Consider the following 27,329-nt stretch of genomic DNA (forward strand, 5'->3'; position numbering starts at 1 on the left):
TTTGACGATTTAAAATCGTCCTTAATAAGTTTATTAGTTAACTCATCTTATATAACAAATATAATATGGTATATTTAATTTATATATTTTTAATTATAGTTCTTCAAATTAATGATAATTTAAGCGTTGAGTTTTAGAATCAAATGATCACCGAGGAGTATCTGGAGTAGTATCACACAAGTTTAGGTACATATTTTTATTATTAAAAAATAAAAAAAATTATCATTAACAAAAAACAGCAGGTAGAATTAGAAAAGAGTAACAAAAAGATACAGAACAAATTATGTGTATATAATAAATAAAAATAAAAACAAAAAAAACAGCTCGTAAATTTCAAAATAAACACTATAGGTTAATTATTAAATTGTTAGCACATAAGTTAGCAAAAATCACTGTTTCTCTTTTTTATTTTTTGTTTAAAAATCGTTCTGACATCTTGTAATAAAAAGCCTTAACGTGTATTATTAAATTATAATCGGTTTCGTTGGTTATTAGCATTATTTGTATGGTGGTAAAGCCCACAGAGTGGTTGTCTTATCGGCACTGGTACTCAAAAACGAAAAGTCTGTAGGGTGCCACCGTCCAGAGATTACTTTGTCCTGGTGTTGGGCGACTACAACGCTCGGCAATGTTGTAGTCAAGTCACCTGCGGAAAGAAATATTAAGTTGTATTATTTTTATTATCTCGGCAATAAATAATATTATGTAAAGACTAGATCTGAAATTTAAACCACAGCAAGTTAATATTTAATTTTACTTATACATCGCCGTATATTATACTGTCGTCAGTATACAAAATACGCAATATATACTGATATTATATGTAGTAAAGAAACGGATAGGATAAACAACAATAAAATTGTTTGTGATTTGAATTTTAGATTTGAATGCGAATTAACTCGAAAAGATACCACGATAATCAAAGTTGTCGTATTGACGATTCAACTTTGTTGGCCGTCAATTCGATCGCACCCAGCAGTCTCGTTTGCGTTTAGTTTATGTAGATAGGTAGGCATGTCACATGTCCAATAAATCACTTTATTATTTACGACGTTTGTACAACATCACTGTATGATATTAAAACTGTCGATCATCAATGTACAATAAAATAAATAGTACCTTGCAAGTCGGTGAGCACCAGTTTGTTATCGTATCCACCGGTCAGCAGATAATAGGCGCTAGGCGAGAATCGCAGCGAACGTACATCGGCCGAATGTGGTTTGAAACACTGCAAGCTCCTCGAACCCCGAATGTCGTAAAGGACACACGCCGAGTCCTCGTGACCGCTGACCAACAGTCGACCTGACGGTTCCACGCAGACGGCGGCCACCGGTGATCCTTGCTGTATACATACAAAATCGAATCAGTTAAAACGATTAAATTATTATTATTATTATTATATGAGTATACATTTTAAGTTTGTAATATATTATGAACTAGTTTTCAGTTGAAATATTTTTAACACCTTCAAAATGTATGCCATTTATGGTTAATTATAGTTCTTATTTTATATTAACAAATCAATATTTATAAACATACAGTATAAAATGTAAATAAATTATTATAATGTATTCATATGTGATTATTAATATATAGTAATGTAGGCGGCGAAGCTGCTCATCCGTGATCATAAGTCTGAACGAAAAGAGTAAAAGGATTCAACATCTGTTTTTTTAATTTAAATTTCACCCGAAGTATAATTCGGTAGGTACATAATGTATAAGTAAAAAAAGGTATAATCGAATTATATTGTATCTACTAATATCAAAATTGTATTTAAAATGTTCAACTTAATTGATTATTTTAAAACAAAATCACTTATGCTTTATCGGGGAAGCTAATTTTTAAATATTCTAAATTTAAAAAGATACATAAAAATTAAAAACAACCCACTTTTTATGATACCCCAACCTCTTTGATTAATATGAAGAGTTGACTCATCAAAAATTACTGCACTTCTCAACAAAATTTCTAGCCCATGAATAAAAATATTTAATATTTTTTGTAACCTTTATACCTTAACTACCTAATAGGCACATGATATTATTTATATTATTTATTATATTTTATGCGTATTTTAGAATTTGTCGTTACATTTGTCATTGGAATACTGAATATTATATACTATAATAATGCGGTCATTGCATACGACAATGGTATTTTTGTGACTAACACCTCATTTTCGTTATTATTCTGTTCAGACCACTACCTATATTGAAAGACAATCGCTCTGAATAAGAGACATGTTTAGGTTAGGTGTTCGGGGTGTTCATGCGGTAAATTGATAATAATTAACATCTTATGAACAACGCGCACGTGCAAATTTCGTTGGTCATAACCAGAATTGGGTTTTTACTTTCTCGAATTCGATACGATTAATGGGAATTGAAATTCAATAATTTCGTAGCTGTAATAAATAACGTGGTGAAGAAGATCAGATTCGATATAGTAAAAGGGACAGTAGTTGTGGTTATTTCACTAAATTGGATACACGATCTTTAATAAATACTATTTTAGAGTATTATATAACATGCCCCTTTTCTTATTTTTTTTATTCACGCACAATGTATATCGTGGATATTAGAGAATAACTGTTTTTTTTTTATCGACGATTTTCATTTTAGTACTATTGCATTACTTATCATCTGAAAAGTCTATTAAAAAATGCAAACAATTTTAAATTATTCGAACGGTTTTGCTAAAATAAACTTAAATTATTTTGTTTTAATTTAGTAGACGATTATTGGTGTTAAACAATTTTATAAACAGTAAAATAAAAACTATTTTAACATATGTGATTTTTTTTTATGCATTCTTGTTTGTTATAAATTTATATATTATTTGTTTAATATTTTGTACAATATTATTTATATGTTTACTATTTAACTCTCCAATTAAATCAGGTTCGAACAAATTATTTTATCTGAACCGTATAAATACCTCATTTCAAAAAATTAATAACTCTAACTAATTAATAGTCGAACTTCATCATACTAACCCGACTGGCCATAGAAGTATTCGGCGTGACAACGTTTACGCATCCTCTCGTCCGCAAATCCCAAAATCTAATGGTCCTATCGTGGCTTCCGCTTACGAACATAGCTCCGCCCCAATTGTACAATGTCAATATGTGTCCTGTAAACATAAAAGTCATAATTTTTTATCTCATATTTTTTTTACACAGTTAATGATAACATTAAAATATAAACAAAAATTAAAATACATAGCAAATCATCATACTGTCCAATAGTATAATTGAGAATTTCAAGAGGATTGTATTTAAGTTTCCAAAACTTGATAAAAAAAATTGGATAATCTCATAAGTTGGCATAGGTAGTTTAATTTCTATAAAAGTTTTCATAAATGAAAGAAAATTTGAAAAAAAAATACAAAATTTCTGTAAGAAAAGCATATCAATTTTTAATATATCAGTTTTGTAATTTAAATACAAAAACCAATTTAATTATGTAAAAACAAATACAAATTTTATCAATGAAAAAAAAAAACTGAAATAAATTATTGTGATTACGTACTACCTATTTTAAACATTGTTTATTTACTCAAGTAAAATGGATGAAGACCCATATTATATGAAAACTTGATTTTTATGAAAAAATATTTTATTAAAAATAATTACTGAAAAATAAATTGAAAACTTTACATTATTTTATAAATTTCTCAAAAAAAGATAAAATAAATGTAGTAAATACAATACAAAAATCTCACTGGAGTGGAGAAAAAATAAAAGCTAAACTACAATTAAAAAATAAATCACAGACAATATTATAGCTGAATGCATCATTATAAAATACATACATATATAAATAAAAATAGAATATTAAATTATTTTTCGTGGCTTATACTAATATTTTAATGTAATAAAACCTTGAATTACACTACTGTCATATTTTCGAATTCCATTTTCTAAAAATTGTATTTTTTCTCCGGTGTGGTTTTATTTTATTGAAATTTATAAACTTCTATAATAATTTTTGTATCAGCTTTAAATACTATATAATATATTTAAAAAGTCGAATAGGTATATTAAGGTGTGGTGAATAAATTGGTGAACTAAGACTATACTTGAGTGCGAAGTGCTAATGCCGTTGAAAAATATAAATACTCCCTACATTACTGTTTGAATGCTTATTATAGGCCAATAATTGATGTTTAATAATATTCACCTACATACTCATCATATTATATAAAATATAAATCGTCTACCTTGGAAACGTGAATAGAATTATGTTAATAATTGCTTAGCACAGGTGATTGCAGCGACGTACACGATGTCAAATAATATTGTTTAAAGGCTCACGGATGACGTGCAACTGCAAATTTAATAAGTACTAAATTACGTAAAATATTAAATAAGTACCGGAATGGCCGCTGAGCGCTTGGTACGGTTGTCCGGTTTCGCAATCTGTCACGTATATCTTACAGTCACCAGCACCACCACTGATGAGCAGACTGCTCCTGTTGCTCGTATCCTCGATGAAACATACGTCCCTGACCGTGCCATCGTGCATGGCCAGCTCAATTTCCTGGCCCTCTAGATTGGACGTTTCCGCGTTGAACCGCATCAGCTTGACCGTCTTATCGTTGCTGCCGGTGGCGATAAGCGAACCGTCCGGCGTCCACGACATGCAATATATCGAACCCTTGTGGTGTCTTGTACGTTTGAACAATACAGTCGGCTGCTGAGCCACATGATTTTCTCTAAAACGTCAAAAATAAAATATATATAAGAAACTATTGTTGTGCTCACGTGCTAAGCACGAGACCAAAGCCTGCGTATAATGGTTTTGAACTACACACGGTAGAGTGGCACTGAACATTATTATACAAGTAAACAACATAATCCGGCATACTACGTTTAGCTCTATATATAATATTTAGAATTGACAACCAAAATTGTTTAGTACGAAAAAAAATAATATTTTAGTGAGGTCACAAAGTGAAAAAAAAATAACATTTGAGTTAATCATATGAGAAATAATAAGTCACATAACATCGATGTTTCAATTTAATATTTCACAATTTTAAATAGGACATCAGTAAATTAAAAATATAATTATGTATACCTATATTTTGTTTTTAACGTACTATATACCTAATGCTACTTATATATTCTTTCTCTCGGTGACGGTATTTTCACAGTTAATGTAATTTAAACGAATTGTGCATGTTCAAAGTATAGTATTATCACGAACTGTTAAAACGTGGATGTTAATTAAAACGACAAAAATAAATATAGTTTTGTAACTTACACAATTGTATACAATCTATACATATTTAATTTACTTCGTTAAAAAACTTCCAATGACACATTTAAAATTGTCATTCATTTTATTTGAAAATGTAAATCATATTCAAAACATATAAACTTTTAATAAATTATAGTACATATAATATACCATATTTTCAGTTTATTTGATATTATTAATAATAATAATAAAAAAATTAAAACTTAAAAATGTTCTTCTAAAAGTCACGATAAACAAAAACACGCGATCGTTAGCTAAACGGAGAGAATTGTCTGAATTTTTATGATGGAAATTTAAGTTTATAATATATTAGTAAATAATAATAATTAGATTAGGTTAATAAAAAGATAAAACTTAATTAACAAGGATATAAAATGGGCTAATATTTCTAAATCCTACAAAATGCGTGTGCCAAAAAAAAATAAATAATTATAATATATCTACTGTAAAATATACACGAAATGCCATTATATATATATAATTAATAATAGTTAATAACATAGTCATAAAAACCGGTATCGAAATCAATAGGTGGTAGTATGTAATTTAAACAATTTTTATATGAAACATATTATGAAGCATCTTTTTTACTATTCGCTTTGAAGTTCAACATTACGGTATATCAAATAGTATTTTACAGTTTTTAATTTAAGTAGTTTTCCAAATTACACAAATATTACGAACTTTCTAACTGCATGTAAAATGTCATTGGATCGTTTTTATGTGAAAACCTGGTTATAAAATGTAAACGAAAATATGCATGTTTATGAAAAAATAAATAAATATAAATTTTTAGATTTAAATAATTTTACTGTATATGTAATAACCGTTATTGCAAGAATTATAGTTAGATTTATTTGATTAATATACGTGAAGTTGCGTTAATGGTGTATAATAGAAATACAACCAGTAGGATTTATTTAGATTATTATAGACTTAATTTATTTTCTCAAGTCGTTTCTAATTTAAATCGATTATACCGTCGTTGTTTTTGATTTTGGTAGATGATTTTTTTTTTAAATTAATAACTGTAAGCTAGGTCTTTGTAGAGAGAAAATAAGTTATACCTATACTTTTGCTAAGGGCTTCATAATTCTCGAGGCTTGCTGTTATGCTAAACTTATTTTTTTTTACAGTATCATATTTATTACACTGATTTTTCAACACAGTTTACCGTAACGGAAAGTAAGCAAAATCACGTGTATATGTTCTAAAACAAATATAATACCTAACCAATAATTTAATTTTACATGATCCGTGTAATCGCCGCGGACGTACCATAATCACACTCATTCTATACGTAATGATAGAGTTAAATTTAGCGAGTACGAAAATAAACGAGATAATCACATATTATGCGTCTCCGGCCATGCGCGAACAAACAACGAAAAAGATATATTTCATAACAAGAGTCAAACAAAATGTGTACTTAATGATATTTTTCATAATATTTGTATAAAACTCATAAATTTCACTGACAAGACCTCTGACTCCGATCAAACTTGCAAAATATATATATATTTACATATACCGTACGCTCGCATGTGATTTAAATGATAATAGTCGGTAATACGCCGTATAATGTTAAGCAGAAAGGTACGCTGGTATAACGATTTAGCGAAAGTGACGGAAAACATTAAAAAAAAACTTTTTTTAATTAGATGTTTATTTTTTCTTCTTCTTTTTTTTCAACTCGATTTTGCCACTACGGTTGGTTGAGTTTTAACGATAACATATAATCATAAACTCTGTTCAGTCAGTGATATTATACGTATTGGTACAACATACGTATATGATGATAATAATATATTATGTTATTAATATATACTGCGAGTCAGTAAAACCCGATTAGTGAAAGGCAATATTTAAATGTCAGAGTTGTCGAAGTCGAATGGTCCGGAAGGAAGTGATTTTTATTTCGTTCCTATATACAATATTAAACATGTTAAACTGCCCCAAGGTACGAACAAATAATATTTATCGTTACGTTATTATTACACAATACAACTTGACATTTTGACGATACGTGCCGATAAGAGAAAAAACTACCTACGCCAGCTGCTACTATATAAAATAAATATTATGCGATGTGGTATTTGGCAGTCTCCGGAAGGACGACAACAAGATTATCACGACCCGTTGGACCAGAAGCTGAATAACGTTATAAGACTATCTTTTACACCACAGTTATCATCGTTAAGTGGATGACGTATACGTAGTTTTATATTAAAGAGTACCCAGAAATAGCGTGTAAAGTTGGTAGTTTCCAAAACGCGTTATTAGGTAATTTTTACGGGTACAAGAGGACCACTATCTGAATATGTTATTGTAAGCAAATAGGATTTGACACGGAAATAAATTTTAAAAAATAATTGCTCGGAGCGGTTTACGGGAAACATATTATCTATACTAAGAAACGATTTTGTGATTAAAAGAAAAAAAATTATATAACGCGCTGCTAGATAGTGTCATATTCAACATTTTATATGGATACATTCTATAACATTAAAATGGAATTGTAAGTAGGGTGTCTATAATGGAATTACACTGAAAACATACTGATATTAAAGTTTAAAGACAAGAGACATATATAGGTATCAATATAATTATTAGAACATAATATAAGCATTTCTCGAATCGTATAAATTATAGCTAAATAATATACTAATTTAATATTTATTCTATATGGGCTAACCTAACATCATAACCACTGCAGAAGAACAAAGAAACACAGTGAACATAGAAATATACATTCAGTATAGAATATGGACTATATAATATTAATGGGTATATAGATATATAATACGATAAAAACTGTAAATAACGTGTCGGTAAAAAAAATATATCATTCGCCACACCACTCGAATATCATCACGATGGTGTAAATACTGTTTTTTTAGCACAAAATTGTTTAAATGTATTGAGTTCAAAATGACTCGATAGCCAATATACTTGTTAAACTGGTAGAATTTCTCAACACATTATCATAACTTATGAATAAGTAACATATCTACCGTTATATGGTTTACGAATCTATTATTTTAATAATATTAACTATAAAGGATAAAACCTAAATTCTATAAATCATAATAATAGATATTTTTTTCATTCGTTTAACTTATCGCGCACATCGACCATAAAAAAAACCCGAAATAACGTTTGGTTCTAAAAGTATACAAATTATAAATTCAGAAGTTATACATTAAATTATTTTCAACAAATATTTTGATTTTTTTCCTTCAAACATCTCTACATGTTCAACTATTATTAATAAATAAAAAGTTTATAGTAATAAGTAATCAAAATATACGAATAAAAGTATATACTTAGTAGAATATTGGCTATAAAGAAAATTCTAATTTAAAAACGAAAAGATCAAAATCTTACATGGCTATTATAATATAGAAACACTGGATTACTTGTATTTAGACCAGTTTAACGACAAGTCAACAACTACAATTATTTTAAAAGTATTTAAACACTGCTACGATCTATTTGTAATTACAGAACCCGTTAAAATTATATTACGCTGTCAGTTGTGTGTAGGTAATAGGTACCGTCAACCAGGCAATTTTTCTTATCCGTGATTCTATTAATTAGAAAGAAATGTTAGCTTCGTTACGTTTCAAATCTGAAAACTCCGATTCCAAGACAAACCTAATAAATAAAAATATTAGTAATTTATATAAACTATTGAATATTATTAAGAAAACGAAAAACTCTTTGATCTTTGTACAAATAATAAGAGTATGTATGTAATAGTAATCAGAATCCGATCGTTATATGACATAATGCACAATATTTATGATTTATGATTATTATGCAACAGGCACATAAACATATTATAGTACAAATGTGGCGTGTGTATAGTTTTTGCCCGACAATAATTATATATTTTCAATTACCACTTATACTGCAATAATTGTTAACTTATCTATTATTATTGCAAGTACTTTTTAACACCTTCAACTTATATGGAGAAGTAAATTATAAACAGTTTTCACCTTGCAGCAATTTGAGAAAGTACAAATAGTTTATTTTGGATTATGGCAAATCGACAAAATGGAATTTTACAACAACGAACATAAATCATAATAAATCACATCATTCGTGAAAAACATTTTTTCCAAATGAACGATACTTGAAAAGAAAAAAATGACACAATCTAAGTCATTAGACTAACGTAAGCAATAATAGCTTTCACTCAGTTTTCAATAACGACTAAACGCCAAAATATATATATATAATACATAATTTTATAAATATCAGACTGCTTTACTGATCACTGAAGGGGCATTTCTATTTCTTCTTTTATGCTTCTTTGCTGGATCATTACTGAACAAATCATTGAGTAAATGACTATGGCTATGGCCTACAAACCGGACGAGTCTATTATATATATATATATATATATATATTAATTGATTGTAAATAACGTTAGGTTTCTTTGGACACTAAAATATAAGAAACATAGAATAGCGGACTTTTTATGACCCATCATATTATATGATATGGTTACAACATTTAGGTTATAAACACTACACGAGAACTATATAATATATTTCCTATTTAAGGCATACTTTAATGAGCTTATAAGAGAAAATCAAAATAAATATAATTACTTTTAAATATTATATAATTTATGACATTTATAAAAAAAATAATAAATGCAAGTCATAATAAACATACCTAAATTATTTTTATATTTTATTAGGCACTTTATAAAATTACAATTGTGTTTGTAAATAAAAAGAAAAAGTCGACGAATAACTAATTTTGCATCTTTATTGTACGTAGATTACGATTATTACCGAATAACAATAACGTTCATATTAACAATAAAATATATTAAAAGGAATTATGCGTTTCGGTTTATTTCGTAGATATTTGTGGTAAACCAAATAATTATCTCGTGCATGTTTGATATTGTAATCAAACCACAACGTATGTACGAACGCGAAGATTAACTGCACATGAACTATATACCGTAAAAATAATTGTCATTTACTTTTTTATACAGCTATATGGCTGCTATACTGAGAAAACTGTTAAAACCAACTTTATTATATTATATAGCGCACGCTCGTCGCTCATACAAATCGCGTTTTGAGAAATATTGTGGACATTATCACCGTATTTTTTGAGCATATTATATCGAATTTAATGTATACAATCGTAATAAAAACAATACGTATATGTATAATATTCAAGAATAGAAAATATTGGATCAAAAATATTCGTAATGGTGAACGAATAGAAAACATTATAATATACGTAATCTATTATATACAGCGAGATCACCATCATGTGAATAAATTATATTGTAACTATACTTTGCATGACACCATAATCCCATGCAGTCTTGAGACGAGTAAATTTAAAAACCAAGCCGCTATATACAATTATTTAAATTATAAATTATAATACATTATACATACACGACGTTTATAAACACCATTTGTGCGTTGTAGGCGTCATGCTGAATGTAAATTAATAATATATACCTCTATACAACTGTATATAGATACGTTTTGTATTACTCAATGGATCCATTTGCTTACAGTATAATAATATAATGTAAATGCAGTGTACGAAAAGTGTACCAGTTCTGATTTTTTAAGTCACGAGACACGACGGATCGTACGGATTTTGTGTTTCGAAAACTTGTGCAACGGTCACACGCCGCGTACGAACAATAAAATACAACAATAATCGTAATAATAATAATAATAATAATATCAGAAACTCTAATATGCAGCAGCCAAGTACAATGTGCTATAAATTTTATTCTTATAAAAACACTTGGCTGTTTATTGCTAGTAATCTTTCGCCTTTCGAAAGCTGCCGAGTACTAAAAGGTTTTTTTATATATAGTTTCCAAACGAATTTTAAAGCAATATTTATATTTTATGCACGTAATACTGTTGATATATTAGGCACTTATTTCCTTAAGTAATAACTAATATCGACCAGCACGGAATTTTAACGACTGTGGTTGACGTATGTACGAGTATAAAAGTATGTAAACGTAGTATGCCTGAGATTGTATAAAAAATACATTTATTCTGTAAACGGTTGAAAACTATAATCCAACTAATTTCGTATAGGTTAGGTTAGGTACCTTTATACGAAATACGAATATACTTCTTACACTCAAGGAATAACAGAAAACAAATATGTTTATAATAAATTCACAAATAACACAATTTTACGCAAGATACTGAAACTACATTAGTAGTTAACCGATTTTGAGCCAACATATTAACATATATATATATTATTATCGATTAGTTGAGTTATATCGAAATTAAGAAAGAAAATATTTTTATCAATAAACAGTTAAGAAATGTAGGAAAATCATGCTAAACATTATGTTTTGTACGAATAACTCAGCTCAAGAATTATGTAGGTACTTACACATTTTAATAACATGTTTTATCCAAAACAAAGAAAACCGATACATCTTACAACAAAGAAAAGAAGTGTAAATATATACACTTAATTTTTCATACTAACGAAAATATTCCATCTCACATTTTTATCCGCATATATTCTAATAATAACATAGTATAGATTGAGGAAAATAGACATCGCAACAATGATAAATATTAATATCGGGCTAAGGACATGAGTAAATCGTGATTTTAATATGTACCAACTGTTTATCAATTTAAAAAACCAAAAAAACGTATTCCAAACTTTTCGTTTTCCTGCAAAGATTTCCCACACTTCCGCACAAAAATACGACACTAAATAGGGTAAGTATAAATGCTAAGAGCAGTATGCTGCAATATCATAATCGAAAAGTATATATTTCGAAAATATTTAATATTTGTATATACTTTTGTGAAAGCTGAGTAACAATAATTGTTTTCGATTTCTTTGTGCGTAGGTATAAACAACATAGATATATAAATAAGTGGTCCCGGGTAACAATATAACAACAGCGGCAATTCTGGAGAAATTAAATTAATAAACTTAGTATGATAATAATATATATCTGTAGTTTAAGAGTAACATAATAGTATATAATAATGGTAATCGATACCGCCGCAATGGTTTGGCGGCGGCGCGTGTCGAATGATGCTCTCGGAGGATATATATGTATATACATTGTATAGGTGTATATACAATGAAGGAAGGGGGACACAGAAAGACGATGAAATAAGACGCATAAACGAACGGCGTCGATTATAGAGACAAGTGCGTGTCGGCGGAGGTTCACGTGAGTTATTCGTATTTATTATTTATATTATTTACCTGTCGGTCGAAGAACTGAGGACGAGAGACGGGTCAAGATGGGCAGATAGAGAGAGAAAGAGAGATTTACTGACCTGATATCCGTCACTTTTGGATAAGCGCATATCCGGAGTGTTTTGGAATTGGATCCGACCGCGTACACGGAACCGTGCGGGTGAAATTCCGCGCACCGGACCGCCTGCACGTCCTCCAATCGGGTGACTGCAATGAACCTGGGCTTGCCGTTTTGGTCGCTGTTGTACGCACTGCCATCCAGGAGTCCGTCTCCGGTGTGGTTGGCTCCGGCCGTCTTGTTACTGCCGATGGCTGCCGCCGTTGTAGTCGGCTGAAACGATAGAAACGACACATTAAAAATGACGATTACAACAGACGATATTATTAAACGAAGTCTTATCTTAATGTGTAAGTACATTTAGTACAGTATATTGTATATATTATATTGGTAACGTCAAGATGATAAATGATGTTGTACAATTAATACAGATATGATACAACGGCCAGTCAACTTACTATAGCCCCCTCCCCGCGCTTATTATTATTTTAGAAGCCCGGAAAATTGCCCGCTTTGGTTATCAAAGAGGTCGTTAACAATTTGAAACTTTCGTTATTGACAAGAAACGAATAGCAATACAGAAGATCCAAATGTCTTCTATCACATTTCAGCTCATATATCCATGAACAAATTGTAAATGGAGACCTCTTTGGTGATAACTGTACAGCGCAAAGTCTGCCATTTTACCGACTTCTATAAGTTAAAGGTAAGTCGGCAATCGAGTAATGTCATAAATCTGTGTTAATGACTTATTCAATTTAGATAAGCTACAATAATATTAATATGAATTCCTCAATAATATGTAGTCATTATATTACATGGACTATGATTTGATTTCGTTTTGTATATATATATATAAAGATGTATACTATGTACAATTTGGTCGTAACACATTTAAGTCGACAAATTGAGTCAAATTAAATGGTCAATCGACCAGTCTATATTATAAAGTTTTATACTAGTTAACTGAATATAAGTACAACAATTCGATATACTCGCGTGTCACTCGCACTACATTCAATAATTATCGTGATATACCAACTACTCCATCATCATTATTATTATTATTATATTCATTTAGTAATACAATATTTTGTTTTTTTTCAGATCTCCATATTTCAAAACGGTCGAATATAAAATACATGCATATGCATGAAGTCTGCAAAATATACCTACCGATATTATTTATTATTATCCGTTCATTGGTCCATATCCGTCCATCGCTGTACACCCTTCACCCCCAACGATTCGCGGTTATTGTTTTAATTGTGTACACGCTAAATCGTATACATACAATTATAATACTATTATACCATGTAGGTATATACACGACGAAACGCAGTGATGAGAACAATATGGTACAATATCTCGTCGTGTATTATTGTCTACAATATAATTTATACCTGTAGAGTGTATAATATCGTATTTTATTTCATTTTATATTTTGTATTCGAAAACAATGATGCCGTGAGCCCACAGGCCACGATGACTCTTGTCTCTTACACACTCGACCGAACGGGGTTGGTCGTCGGCGTCAGTCACGGTACCGCGAGTTTCTAGTCCGCTCGCACCAAAACCTAACCTAACCAAAACCGCGTGCATTTCTGTACGACGCGCAATGTACAATACACATACCTACGCGGCTACGTTGTAATATATACAAATAAAACAGTTGTGATCGTCGGCGTGCTATGCGTGAAAATCGCATTTTAAACCGAAACGTCGACAATTCGTATATCTCATAATTACGTGCAGCTATAGGTGTATGCGTCATTGGTATACTATATTTGTGTGAAAATATCTAATACTATTCGCCGTTAAAATACTATTAGTGCTTGACTTGTGAGGCATGATTGGGGGAGATACATGGTTACTGGATAATCGATTTAATTTTTCAGGTTTCGACGTAGCTAAATATTCTTGATGATTTATAACATTTGATATTTATAATATAATGATTTAATTTATAGAATATTTGTTATGGTTTGTGATAACACATTATTTGAGGGTAATGGAAGTATTATATGTGCAAAGACTCTCACGCTAATATGAGGTGCACTAAGGTGCTACGAAGAATGAACTTCGTCTTAACGATATTACCGAAGTCCTATTACATTATTTTTTTCTGAATCGAACATTGCAGATCATTATATAGCGTGTGTGGCTATTGATTATATAATATGCCGAGTCTGCGTGAGTAGACTGTTTTAAGTGCACATCCCGCAAGGTAGGTACAAATTATGATATTTATAAGTGTTCACTGTTCACGGAACTGCTGGGTCGAACCGCGAGAAAACTGCATGCAGCTGGTTCAGTATTCACACGCCCCCTGATCGCTGATATATTATATATTATAAATTATAATAATATTATGTACCTATGCAGAGAGGCGTTTATTGAAAACGACTCGACGACCCCATTTCCTATAATAAATATATATATACATATAATATATTCGTATCGTTTCAAGAACGACTCTTTCATTTTTTTAAATAATAAAAAAATAAGTCTGACCATCGTAAACTACTGTGCACAAGTCGGTCGACCGTAAAAACAAATCGACGGCGACGGCTTGTTCTACATACTATAGCCAACATGCGCGTATTTCAATGCGTTTTATTTATGCATTAAACGGCAAAAGTGTCATTACATGACTGTAATAGCATCTATCGTGCGATTATGATGATAAAAAATAATAAATAAATAATATTACTTTAAAGTATCAAACGACTAAACACCGATAAATTGGATATTATAATACTATCATATTATAGTATAATGTTGGATTGGCAATCATCCATACCTGACATGGTTATATCTGTTCGTTCAAAGACAATATACACAGTACGTAACTGATACGTAAAATAGTTTTTAAGATAGGATTTCGCTGCAGCGGAATGCGGTGAAACAGCAGAGCTCAGTCGGTTTACGACTAGCCGCTGCTACATAAAAAACCAAACGTTTCACACCACCGTAAGGAAAAATGCGATTTATAAATTTATTTTTATTATTAATTTATTCGCTTTGTATACTTTTATAACCATAATATTAAAATATTATCATACTTCGATACGGAGTTTCCAAAAATACGTCAGTTGTACATCTGTTGCTAATTACTTTATCTTATTAATGTAGTATTTTTTCTAAGTCACGGTCACGTAACACTAAAAATTGATAAGGATGATGAATGAATAATGATTTACTAATTGCATGTAAACATTATTAAAAGTATTTTATGTCTTAAATTAAGATATAAAAAGAATTTAATTTACGATATCTATATGCACACGAACAGTGAAGGATTTAGAACTAATTTATCATACGCGCTCGACGCGCATATACCCAACAATTTAAGTTTGGTTCAATCACCATAAAACATACTTACATTCTAAATTTCGTGAAAAAAACGAATAGATTATCAAAAGAGAGTGAAAATTTAAGCATACCAAGTATTTTTAATTTTTAATCATTGCAAATGAAATTCTTGGTAATCCTCCGTAACGTCTGAAGCACCGTAGATTTATTAGTCAATCGAAACGAATAAATTAAAAACAAAAAGAAATTATCACCAATGGGTAGTTTATTTGGTCAAGCTAATAAAATATGTAACTAAAAAGTGAAGATATAGATTGTATATTTAAAGAAATAATGAAATTCACCGCCACAAACCAATATTAAATGTGCACGTAAAATAATTAATGATTGAACGGTTGCATCCATCAACCATATAAAATGATAAAAAATATATTTTAAAATGATAATTATTTTTGAAATATTGAATACTAACTACTAACATAATAAAATTAGTTGGTTAAAACGACATGAATTAAGAATATAAATTGGTGCCATAGCATATACAATATACACGTGTATAAGGCGGACTAGATTATTTTATATTCCCGTCTACTAATAACATCCAAATAATCTAACGGTTCAATATAATAGGCATGTACAAAGACTGAGAGCCTGCGAATCGTAAGTTTAAAGTTTTATTTCTCAGTTATTCGCTAGAATTGTACCAACGTTGTTAAAATGTATTTTTAATTACAATTTTTAATAGCAGTTTGTTATAATATCATATTTAATATTTAAATTTAATATTAAATTCCTACATAATACTACGTAATGTTAATATAACATACTAAGTACTATTAAACGTAATGAATATTAACATAATTGAGAAAATAGTAGCGTTAATCATAATTATCTCTTGAGAAGACTACAAGACTACTGTATAGAAGTATACATGAATATAATATATATATAAGATAATTATTAAAACTTTCTAAAAAATCCTATGTTTATAATTCAGTAGATTTTTATTTATAGTGTAAATAACTTAATAATGTAGGTAATATTAAAATTATTATGCTAAGTAAATTTGTATGATTTAAAAATATATAAAGCTAATTTATAAAGTATATTTAACAAAAGTAAAATAATAATAAATTATATTTCTATTTTTGTATAGTATACTTGTAATATATAGTCAATCACAATTTTAGTAAAAAGAAAAAAATTGCTAAAAGCATTCACTAATTGTATGTTAAATTCTATAAAAAAAATAAAAAAACAACAAATTCAATTTACTATTTAAATTTAATGTTTTATATTAAAAACCAGCATTCTGCAGGACCATATACATTAACAAAATGTGTTCAGAAATTAAGTATAAAAAATCTAATTTGATAAAAATTTATGATGCGGCGTCTGAATTTAAATTTCAATGTTTTTGGCACATATTTTTTCCGTATTAATTAACATTTGAGGATTTATCGGTTTTTAATGGATATTTTATCATTCAAAAAAGTAAAAACTTAAAAATATTGTTTTTCATTGACATTTAAATATTTAATTATGTAAATAAAAATCTATACATATATAAATAAAATTAAAACTTTTAAAAATAATGAGTGTAGGAACTCAGATGGGATCTCTTGTATTAACGTATTTTTTTTTTTTAGAAATGCGAAAACATTTCCTTATTAATAATGCACTCTAAAAGGGTTATCGAAACCTAACGATTTAATAAATACGTTTTAACGATCAACCAGTTTTGAACCAGATTTCTACTTCAATATTAATTTTCGACGCTAAAAGCCCATTTTTTTAATAATACCGCCACGCTGTGGTTAATTATTGTTCATCCGCGTGATAACTTTTATGCACACACTACAGCACCACAACTCGGCCTTGATGACAGCCCGTTTTAGTCATAGTGAACATACTTCATATTGTATATTATGTTTCACCTACATTTACACGACCGCAATGTATACAATAGTAATAGCATTACCCAGGCATATGATTTCTATGCATGTAATGGAAATGTAAGTGAATAATCGAAACGCTTTCAAACGCGTAATGCCAAGTAGGTATGATATTGTGACCTGACCTTTCTTCTATTTCCCTTATCTGTAACGATTTGTCTCCACCCGATACGTTTTACACGTAGTTTAATAAAAGCTAAGTGCACTTACACCTCGACGCTGACTGCAGCAGACGGGCATCATTTAGTCATATACAATATAATATTGTGTATGTGTGTGACAAAAACAAGTTTCCAAAAGTGAAAACTAACAATGTCGTTCTTTTTTAAATCTGCACGCACCGTTTTTTTCTTTTTTTTATATATATATAGGTATATGCATAAAATCATTTACTCCGGTTCTTAAGAATTCGTCTTACGCACAGCAACCTTTAAGAGCCGAGACAACAGCGAAAGTGCTCGGGTCACTCATACCGTCGTCAGGAGTATATTACCGGAATGGTTTTCAATAATGTACGGAAAACTTGTTTTATGCGCAAACGTATTTTTTATGTATGTATAATAATATAGATATGGACAACTGTATACGCAGAATTGCAGAGTATTCATATGCAACGAAAAAACGTAAATGGAAAAAATATCTACCGAAGAAAAAATGCATTCAAAGAAGATCTGTGTTGTTTTAAACAAAAACTTGATATATGAACCATACTATATATATTTTGTAAATAATTTGTAACAATACATTAAATAATTATATATGGTACTTATATAATATAATATTACACTACAGGATTGATAAAATATGTTTCTATCCGCTATAGATAACTAGTATACATACATTTTAGGTAAATCAAATTTAAATATATTTAATTAACAATAAATAAATCATTTAGTTTACGCAATATATTAAGCTGAAATGTTTTTATAGAACACGTGCTTATATACAGACGGACACAACAATCATAATTAATAACCAAACATCCTTTGATGTCCGTCACAATACCTTCCAACAATGTTGGATAATCGAGTGCGCCTTGAACCGAATGATACAGTAACATCCGACACACTTGCAGTGCATTACAGTTACATTACACATCAAAATGTGAATATTTGTCGGCACTCGCGCGGAGACTTTTATAAACGAACAATAATAATGTGCGATAATATTTCGTATTTATATGTTATACTGATAATTATCTCAGAAGGCGTTACGCGATTATTTTACCAAAGTTTTCCTCGGATTTTCCAACCTTACCCCATATTATAATATGAATACAATATTACGTATATTGAACTACAATTTCTAAATAATCATCGTAGAGGTGTACAAAACAGTATTTTACTATAAGGAACCTATGAACTTAATGATCTTGTATACGTATCCTGCATTTACGAGACACCTGACGCATTCTAACCTCCAAATACAGGCGGTGTTTTATTTGGCGGAAGTTGTTCAAGAATTATTTTGTAAAAGTACAACAATACGTACTCGCTGCAGATGATTACACAAAAACAGTTAGCTATAAATTTAGATTTACGCCCAAAATTTCTAGTAGGTACTACTTAAAGCATATACATTTGTGAACGCGAAAACGATGTGTTTAAATATCAAATAACTCGGATTAGAAAAACAAACACTCCTCCCCCCCCCCCCAAAAAAAAACCATAGCGATATTTTATATGAACATCTATTAAAAAACTGATGATCTCTCACTTAATTTAACTAATGTAAAATGTAAATAGTTGTATTTTTATGCAAACTAAAATAAATTGAAAAAAATCTACATCCTCTATCTTTTAAAAATCCTCTCAAAATTAAAATATCCTCAATGAGACTGTAATACCCACGTTGTGAATCACTGATATTAAGTAAATAAATATATTTGAAAAAAATTAGGTAAAAACTTCATAAAATAGTTACGTAATGATCATAGACTTAATTTTATTGTTTTGTATTATTAAATATACCAAAATACTTATAGATAATAGAGATATAAAAATATAATATACATAATTATAGGCGCGTACCTAATACAGATACAGATATACAGGCATTATGTATCATGGCCGACAACGGTAAAATTGAGTAAGGTACGAATTAAGCGGGACTAAAGAAAAAACAGCCAAGAGAATAAGAAGTAAAATTATGCATACGCGTAAACCGCCTAGTAATATTTTATTATAATATATATAGTATAAACACTATATACTAAGATAAAATAGTTATTATCCATGAATAATAAGACACATATCACTTTTTTATTAGATATAACAAAAATAATTGATAATACGTAAAAAATTAACATTTTTAAACAAATCAGAATCGGTATAATTTTTAAACCATTAAACGTTAATAATAATAATAATAAAATAGGTTTACATAAACGTAATCAAATCCAAATAATACCAATCAACTGAAACATGATCAGTGTAATAAAGTTCTTGAATTGTGAATGCATTCACATCACCACCCGACGATATTATAGTAGTTTAAAAAGTCCATCGACAATTAATAATTTAATAGATATTACAACAGAACCATACAAGATTATCGTTAACTTGAAATGAAAGTGATTGAAACAGTCACATTTTTTAAAAGAAAAAGATTAAACAATTAGTATCGGGTAAAAATATTTTCATAAAAATACGGTAAGTGTGTACAGTAGACGGAACTACAAAGTTAACATATCATCCCACTTTTACGGCTCGTTAATACCAAATTCAAACGATAATACGAAGCATACGGAAATGAATTAAACGGGATAATACGTTAATATAAACTCGTAATGTCACGGAAAACTGTATATAGTATATCTTTGAAATGACAATATTACGTATAACGAACAATTTACGATTTGTGACAGAAAATCATTTATTATTATTGGGTATAGAACCAATTTATTGTCAAATGACCACGATAGACGAAGTGCATTAAAAAAAAAGTACTATAATGCTATATATTATTAAAGCCAAGATTTATACCCAATAAAAAATAACAAAAATGCATATCATACCAATAAAATATCTTAAAATGAAATAAAAATATGATAGAATAAATAATAAATAATTAAAAGTAATTTCCTAACTATTATTGAAGTTAAAATCTTCTTACATTAAAATAAATAAAATCAGGATAAAAATTATATTTAATATTAAAATTAAATTTTAATATATAGTATTTAATATTAGATCAGTTTTGATAATGTTTATCTCAAAAAACGTGTAGATTTTCAATAAATTTCTTTCATCTGTAAAAAAAAATACTAATTTATGGATTTTAAATTATCAAGTATAATTAACGCGGCATTATGCTAAAAAGTCTCCCATAATTTAATTGTAAATCATAGAGTTAAGGAAAATTTAAAAAAAAACTCTCAAACTTTCAACACACGACAAAAAGCTTTCAAAAATATTTTTTTTTATAATATACTTTATATTACTTATGTTAAATTATACCTCAAAACATGTGTTTATCGTGTTTATTGATATATTTGCAATAAATATGATTCACGGGTACATAATTAAAATATTATGCAAAATAAGAAAATAATAATTTATATCGTTTGAAGCGATTCGTAGACATCATTAACCAAAGTGGAAAATGACAATCCAAAAGAAACATACGAGTACTAATAGATATAAATGTCAACCCTATAAATATATGTTATGAATATTTTCAACGAAAATTCCACACATGAATATTTTTGTAAAAACAGAATACTTTATTACAAATAATACAGATTAACGCAGTGATAAAAATGTAATATTCAAAGTAGTGTAATACTTCTTGGACCACTCGTATAATAATAGAACATAACATTCGGTCAAATACTTTTCTTTGACATATTTTAAACGACAACTCGACAAACACGGCAACAATAATATTTTAGATCATACAGGTGTCTGATTCGTATTCAAGGAAAACGTATTCATAAAATTGGAAAAATAAATGTTTACGGTTTGTTGATGTAATTGCATAGCGTCAATTTATGACGAAAAACTAAAATGTCTAAAATAATTCGGTACTAAGACTACATAAATTCAGTGGCAAAGTGTTGAGAGGTAGCCGCCTAATTTTTTTTTACGATAATTTAACCGATGTGCCTACAATAATTAAGTGTTTTAGTATTTATTGGGTATAGTTAAAAATATGACAGCGACTGAATACAGAGTTTTTGGTGGAATATATTAGCATCTGCGAAAATACCAAGTTCACCTACACACTACTGGCTATATAAATCAGGGGTGGCCAAACCGCGGCTCGAGTCATAGACTTTTGCGGCTCGTATCTTATCGTAACATTTTTACAAAAAAATTTTTTTAATATGAATTTTTGTATATTTTTATTTATGTATGAACGTTTTTTATTTTACATTTTGGCTCTTCCATATATTTTATTAATATACTCGGTGGCTCGCGAGTCTCTTTTCGCTGGCCACCCCTGCAGATATATATTATGATAATACGTGCCCAATAACATTTTCTCGTTTTACTGACGCAGCGTAAATAATCGTAGAAATATATTATAGTAAACGCAGTTCAGTGGTCTTACGTGGCGGAAGAATTCAAAGCTTTTGTCGGCGACGTCGCGGGCCGACAGGAGGCTCTCCATCGACCGGCGCTTCCACGCATGCCTGTTCTCTTTGCCCGGCACCTTCATCTTGCGTCTGGGATTGCCGTAGTGACAACTCTTTTCGTACACACCACGGTGGCCGACCGGCGTCACGGGTTCGTCCAGCTCGACGACCCGGAGCAGGTTCTCGAGCGACCTGGACGGCCGGGGCCTGACGTACGCGCACCGCCGTTGCTGCTGTTCCAGTTGCTGCTGGTGCTGCTGTTGCTGAAGCGGCCGCTGCACGGGCGACCGCATCGCCGCCGGGTGGGAAGACGACTTTAGCTGGCGGCCGTCCGCGCAACAGCGGTACGGGCAGCCACCGCCGTTCCGGGCGGGCAAAGGCGGCGGCGGTCCGCGGTGTTGGTGATACGCCGAGTACTGTTGTTGACCATTGCGGACGGTCAACGGCGGACTGCAGGAACACGGCGCGGCGATAACGTAACACGCACCGGCGGCCGCCGCGGCCGCTACGGATTCGCGACGGTAACGCGTCGCGGCCGCGGTCGTCGGCGAGTGCATCTGCGGCGCCGTTGCGGCCGAGATGACTTTCTGTTGCGGCGGTGGACGGTAAACGGGCGGCCACGCGCGCCTCATGGTATGGACTGAATGCAACGTGTGATAGCGACTGAACCGATGAGTACGAGCGCGCGTCGACGTGCACGCCGACCTGTCGCCGCCGTGGTCCCCTACCGCCTCCGCCGCAGACCTGAACGCGGTGAGTGGGGAAAGCCCACTTTTGCACGCGCTACCGGCCAGCCGCATCAAATCGTGTATAGTGCGGTGACAGCCAATTGTGTCGACTGTGTTTCCGGACTCAAAGGTTCTCTTATTACTGATCGTGCATTATCTTCTTCTTTTTAGGTTCTCTATCGGCCGTTAGGCTATTCCGTCACTGCAGATTCAATATTCAGATTTTCCCTATCAGCTGTTTGTATTTTCTAGTCCAAAGCTCCGTTTAGTGTACTCAGCGGTCATTTTTTTAATTATATCATCCATATAATGTAACAACATTTTCCCTACACTGGATTCTCTTCTATAATTATGCGTAAAAGTTTATTCTGTCTTCGTCAGTACAAAAATCTTCTTCTTCTTATTTTTTTTTTTTTATATAAAAGCATTTACAATTTGTATGTATACACAAAATAATATATAGTATACAAATAAGTAAACAATTTTTCATCACGTGGCTATTTATGTTTGACGTACGAAAAGGGTTGTGTGGTAATGTGCGAGAGGATAGTTTGGATAAGGAGAGGTTTGCGTGGTTGAAGGAATTTTTATAAAATGTATTATAATGATTGGAAACAAGTGTTCCTAGGAATTTTGTTTTTAAAAAAACCATATACACCAACGCTTGTCACATAAACAACCACTATACTTTTTAATGAATGATGGAAGGAAAACCTTTTGTACTAGTTGTGGTTTTATAGTAAACAAAAATTATATTTTGAGATAATATTTAATATATTTAGTATTTACACACGGTGCAATAAACTTATAAGTGACGTTGGCAATTGATTTCGTGATCCAAATATACCTATATACAATTTATATACTAATATATATAAATAGTACTATAGGTAGTATATTATATGTGTAAAATCTACAGCTTCTTTATCTTATTTCCAGTCATCTTATAAACTCGTCACAACTGATTTGTGTGTGTCGAAAGTTTTCCAACCGACTAGTCGCGTATAATCGAATTTCGTATAGTGTTTGCAGATTAAGGAATTAATATACTATTACATTATTATAAGACAGTGCGCAGTCTGTCGTGTGCCCGAGACGGCTTCCTCTCACAACGATGACGTCGTTTTTCCGGAAAAACAATAATTTACCGTAAAAGAAAACTGCTGCATAGTATATATATAATATATATATATACATTGATACATTTATCAATGGTACATGGGTATGGCGTTTATTTTTTAATTAAAAATTAATACACGCGGATCTATTTACGACTCTGCGGCTGTATTCATTTTAGCCAAATTAATATTTGTTGTAAAGAAAATTGTTAGTAAATATATAAGTCTAATTTTTCCGATAGTCGATGAAACGGCAGAAAAAAATACCTATATATACCTATAGTTAAGTGACAAAGTTGAATAACAAAACGCGTGATGTGGCTCTTAAAAACAATCTAACACGCAGTATGATATGAACTATACTAAACATTTAATTCAATTCAGTGATAATAAGATGCCATAAAAAATTATAAGGATTTATTAGTTTTAAATATTACTACATTGTTGATAATGAGTATCTACAAATATTATATTGTTTTATAAATTTTTTTTTTTTGACATTGCAAGAACTATTTATAGAATTACAATAATAACACATGGGTGAAATTGTTGTCATTGCAATGATTCGACCATAATAATAAATAAATAATAGTTGTCAACACTCAGATGTAATTAGTTCGATATTATTTGATCGTTATAGAAAATTAGTAGGTTTTATAACACGATTTTACCACGAGACTTCGACGTGCTTGCAACATATTATACTTTCTACTAATGACTATTATAGCACTATGCGTTTATGCGTGTATGCATGTTCTATTCCACTGTATGTTAACTCGGCACGAATAATTGAATTGATATACAATTTACAAGAAGACAGCGTGGGTATTACACCAGAGCAGTTACGAAAGAGAAAATTACGAATAATAATTATATGGTTATGTTAATTATCAACATAATATTACAAACTACGATCTACGAGTCTATCTATCATATATAATATGTGTTAAGTAAATAATAATACATGTAATCAACGTGCCGCCGTGTTATACATGTTATATATGAAATCGTAATGTGCGCTCGTGTTTACAACGATATTTATTAATAAGTTAGGTAATAATAGAGTAGGTATATTTCATTAAAAAAATGCTTTTTAAACTCAAATGCATTGCATAGTCACATATTTTTTTAATTCCTAAGCTAAAAAACTATTTATACTTCACTCAAACAAAATATACACGATGAACACTTAAAGAATCATACATGGACTCGTCTAAGGATTTTTTTTTAGTTCATACCTATAAATTGTGAATTTACGTATTCGTAATATGTATAATAAAACGTAAATTGTTATAAAGTGTATTTTTGTCACTCGTAAGTAACAATACTTATCAGGAAAGTGTTCAAACAGCGATGCAATTATTTAGAACGCTTAGACTCCCCAAATCTGAACGAGTCCCCCTAAAATATTTGTGCGCGGCATACAGTACTTATACATTTATACATACTTAATACATTTTCCTTACTTTATCCTACAGATTTATATTATTTAATAGTAAAGGGAAAAATATCTGGAGACTAAGGTTACCTCTTTTTCACAATACGATTTTAGTTATTTACACTACTGTGTTCATACAAAAATCATAAACAATAATTCTTAATTGATTACTATATTAGTAATTAATGTATATAGTGTTTAAATTTGCTACCAAGTCGAAGTTAATATATTATATAATTATTGTAGTAAAGGTTTGGATATGTCTTAAAATGTTTACCTTATGGTTCTTAATAACACTATGAAAACCAAAATTAACAATATATAGCATATACGTGCATATATTCTCATTTGATATACCATATTATACGTGTAAGCACTATACACTATATACGAGGTCTAATCAAAAAGTATCGAGACTGTTAAAAAAAAAAAAAATATATATTAGATAAAGTTATTTACATTCAATCTCCTTCAAAGTATGCTCCTTCTGAGTCCATACATGTTCTCCAACGTTCCTGCCATTTTTGAAAACACCTGTGGAAGTCATTTTTAGAAACTCCTCGTAGCTGCTCCGTCGCATTTTGTTTTATTTCATCTACATCTTGAAAACGTTTACCCTTAAGCGCCATTTTTATTTTTGGGAATAAAAAAAAATCACATGGAGCTAGGTCTGGTGAATAGTGGGGTTGAGAAACAACTGGGATACCATGTTTAGCCAAAAACTGCTGCACAACATGGGCTGAATGGGCTGGTGCATTATCGTGATGCAATTTCCAACTACCAGACTCTTTAAACTCGGGTCTTTTTCTTCGTACAGCGTCTCGTAAACGGCGAAGAACATCAATGTAGTACTCCTTTGTTATAGTCTGTCCTTTAGGAGCATACTCATGATGAACAACACCTTGGTAGTCAAAAAAAACGGTCAACATGACCTTCACTTGACTCCGAACTTGACGAGCTTTTTTGGTCGTGGTGAATCAGGTGTCTTCCACTGCGAAGATTGTACCTTTGTTTCTGGATCGTAGCCATATACCCAAGTCTCGTCACCAGTTATAATTGATTTTAAAAAAAAATCATCAGATTCGGAACACTCTAGCAAATCAGTGGCGATCTGTTTTCGATTTTCTTTTTGCTCACCTGAGAGCAGTTTTGGTACAAATTTGGCTGCAACTCTTCTCATGTCTAAATCAGTCGTCAATATGGTTTGAACTGATCCAAATGAAATTTGAAACTCATTACTAAGTTCCATAATTGTCAAACGACGGTTACCTCGTATTGCTGTTCGTAATTTTTGTATCATTTCCTCATTGCGGCTTGTTGATGGGCGTCCTTCACGTTCATCACTTTCAACAGTTGTTCTACCCTCTTTAAATCGTTTAAACCATTCAAAAACGCGAGCACGGGACATGGTTTCATCTCCATAAGCTAACAATAACATTTGGTAGGTTTCAGTAGCCGTTTTTCCCAGTTTATGGCAAAATTTAATGCACACTCGTTGTTCTGTATTTTCGCTCATTATGAAATCCGACGGGACGTAAAAACATACTTGACTTAATCGCACCTAGAAGCCGACTGAAACAATTTTAATCTAATCTATGTCTAATATATTTTCCCAAC

At 30.6% G+C, this 27,329-nt stretch overlaps 1 protein-coding gene across 4 annotated transcripts in view; it reads right to left on the reverse strand.

The window, feature by feature from the left end:
* Positions 1–87: 87 nt before the first annotated feature.
* Positions 88–27,329, reverse strand: part of LOC113552830 (WD repeat-containing protein 47) — a 52,837-nt gene continuing 25,595 nt past the window's right edge. Inside the window, exons 1-6 of one of the 4 annotated variants that reach the window (XM_026955784.1) lie at positions 22,404–23,075; positions 12,602–12,852; positions 4,379–4,719; positions 2,999–3,135; positions 1,120–1,342; positions 96–646 (exon numbers count right to left, since the gene is read on the reverse strand). In XM_026955784.1, the coding sequence (XP_026811585.1) occupies positions 498–646; positions 1,120–1,342; positions 2,999–3,135; positions 4,379–4,719; positions 12,602–12,852; positions 22,404–23,060 (1,758 nt within the window). In that variant the 5' untranslated portion in view covers positions 23,061–23,075 and the 3' untranslated portion in view covers positions 96–497. Of the gene's footprint in view, positions 647–1,119; positions 1,343–2,998; positions 3,136–4,378; positions 4,720–12,601; positions 12,853–22,403; positions 23,076–27,329 lie in introns of those variants that run through there. The other 3 variants (XM_026955782.1, XM_026955783.1, XM_026955785.1) reach the window with 3 other exon arrangements.

This window comes from Rhopalosiphum maidis, chromosome 2 (assembly GCF_003676215.2).
Source record: "Rhopalosiphum maidis isolate BTI-1 chromosome 2, ASM367621v3, whole genome shotgun sequence".
In the NCBI taxonomy this organism is placed as follows: domain Eukaryota; kingdom Metazoa; phylum Arthropoda; class Insecta; order Hemiptera; family Aphididae; genus Rhopalosiphum; species Rhopalosiphum maidis.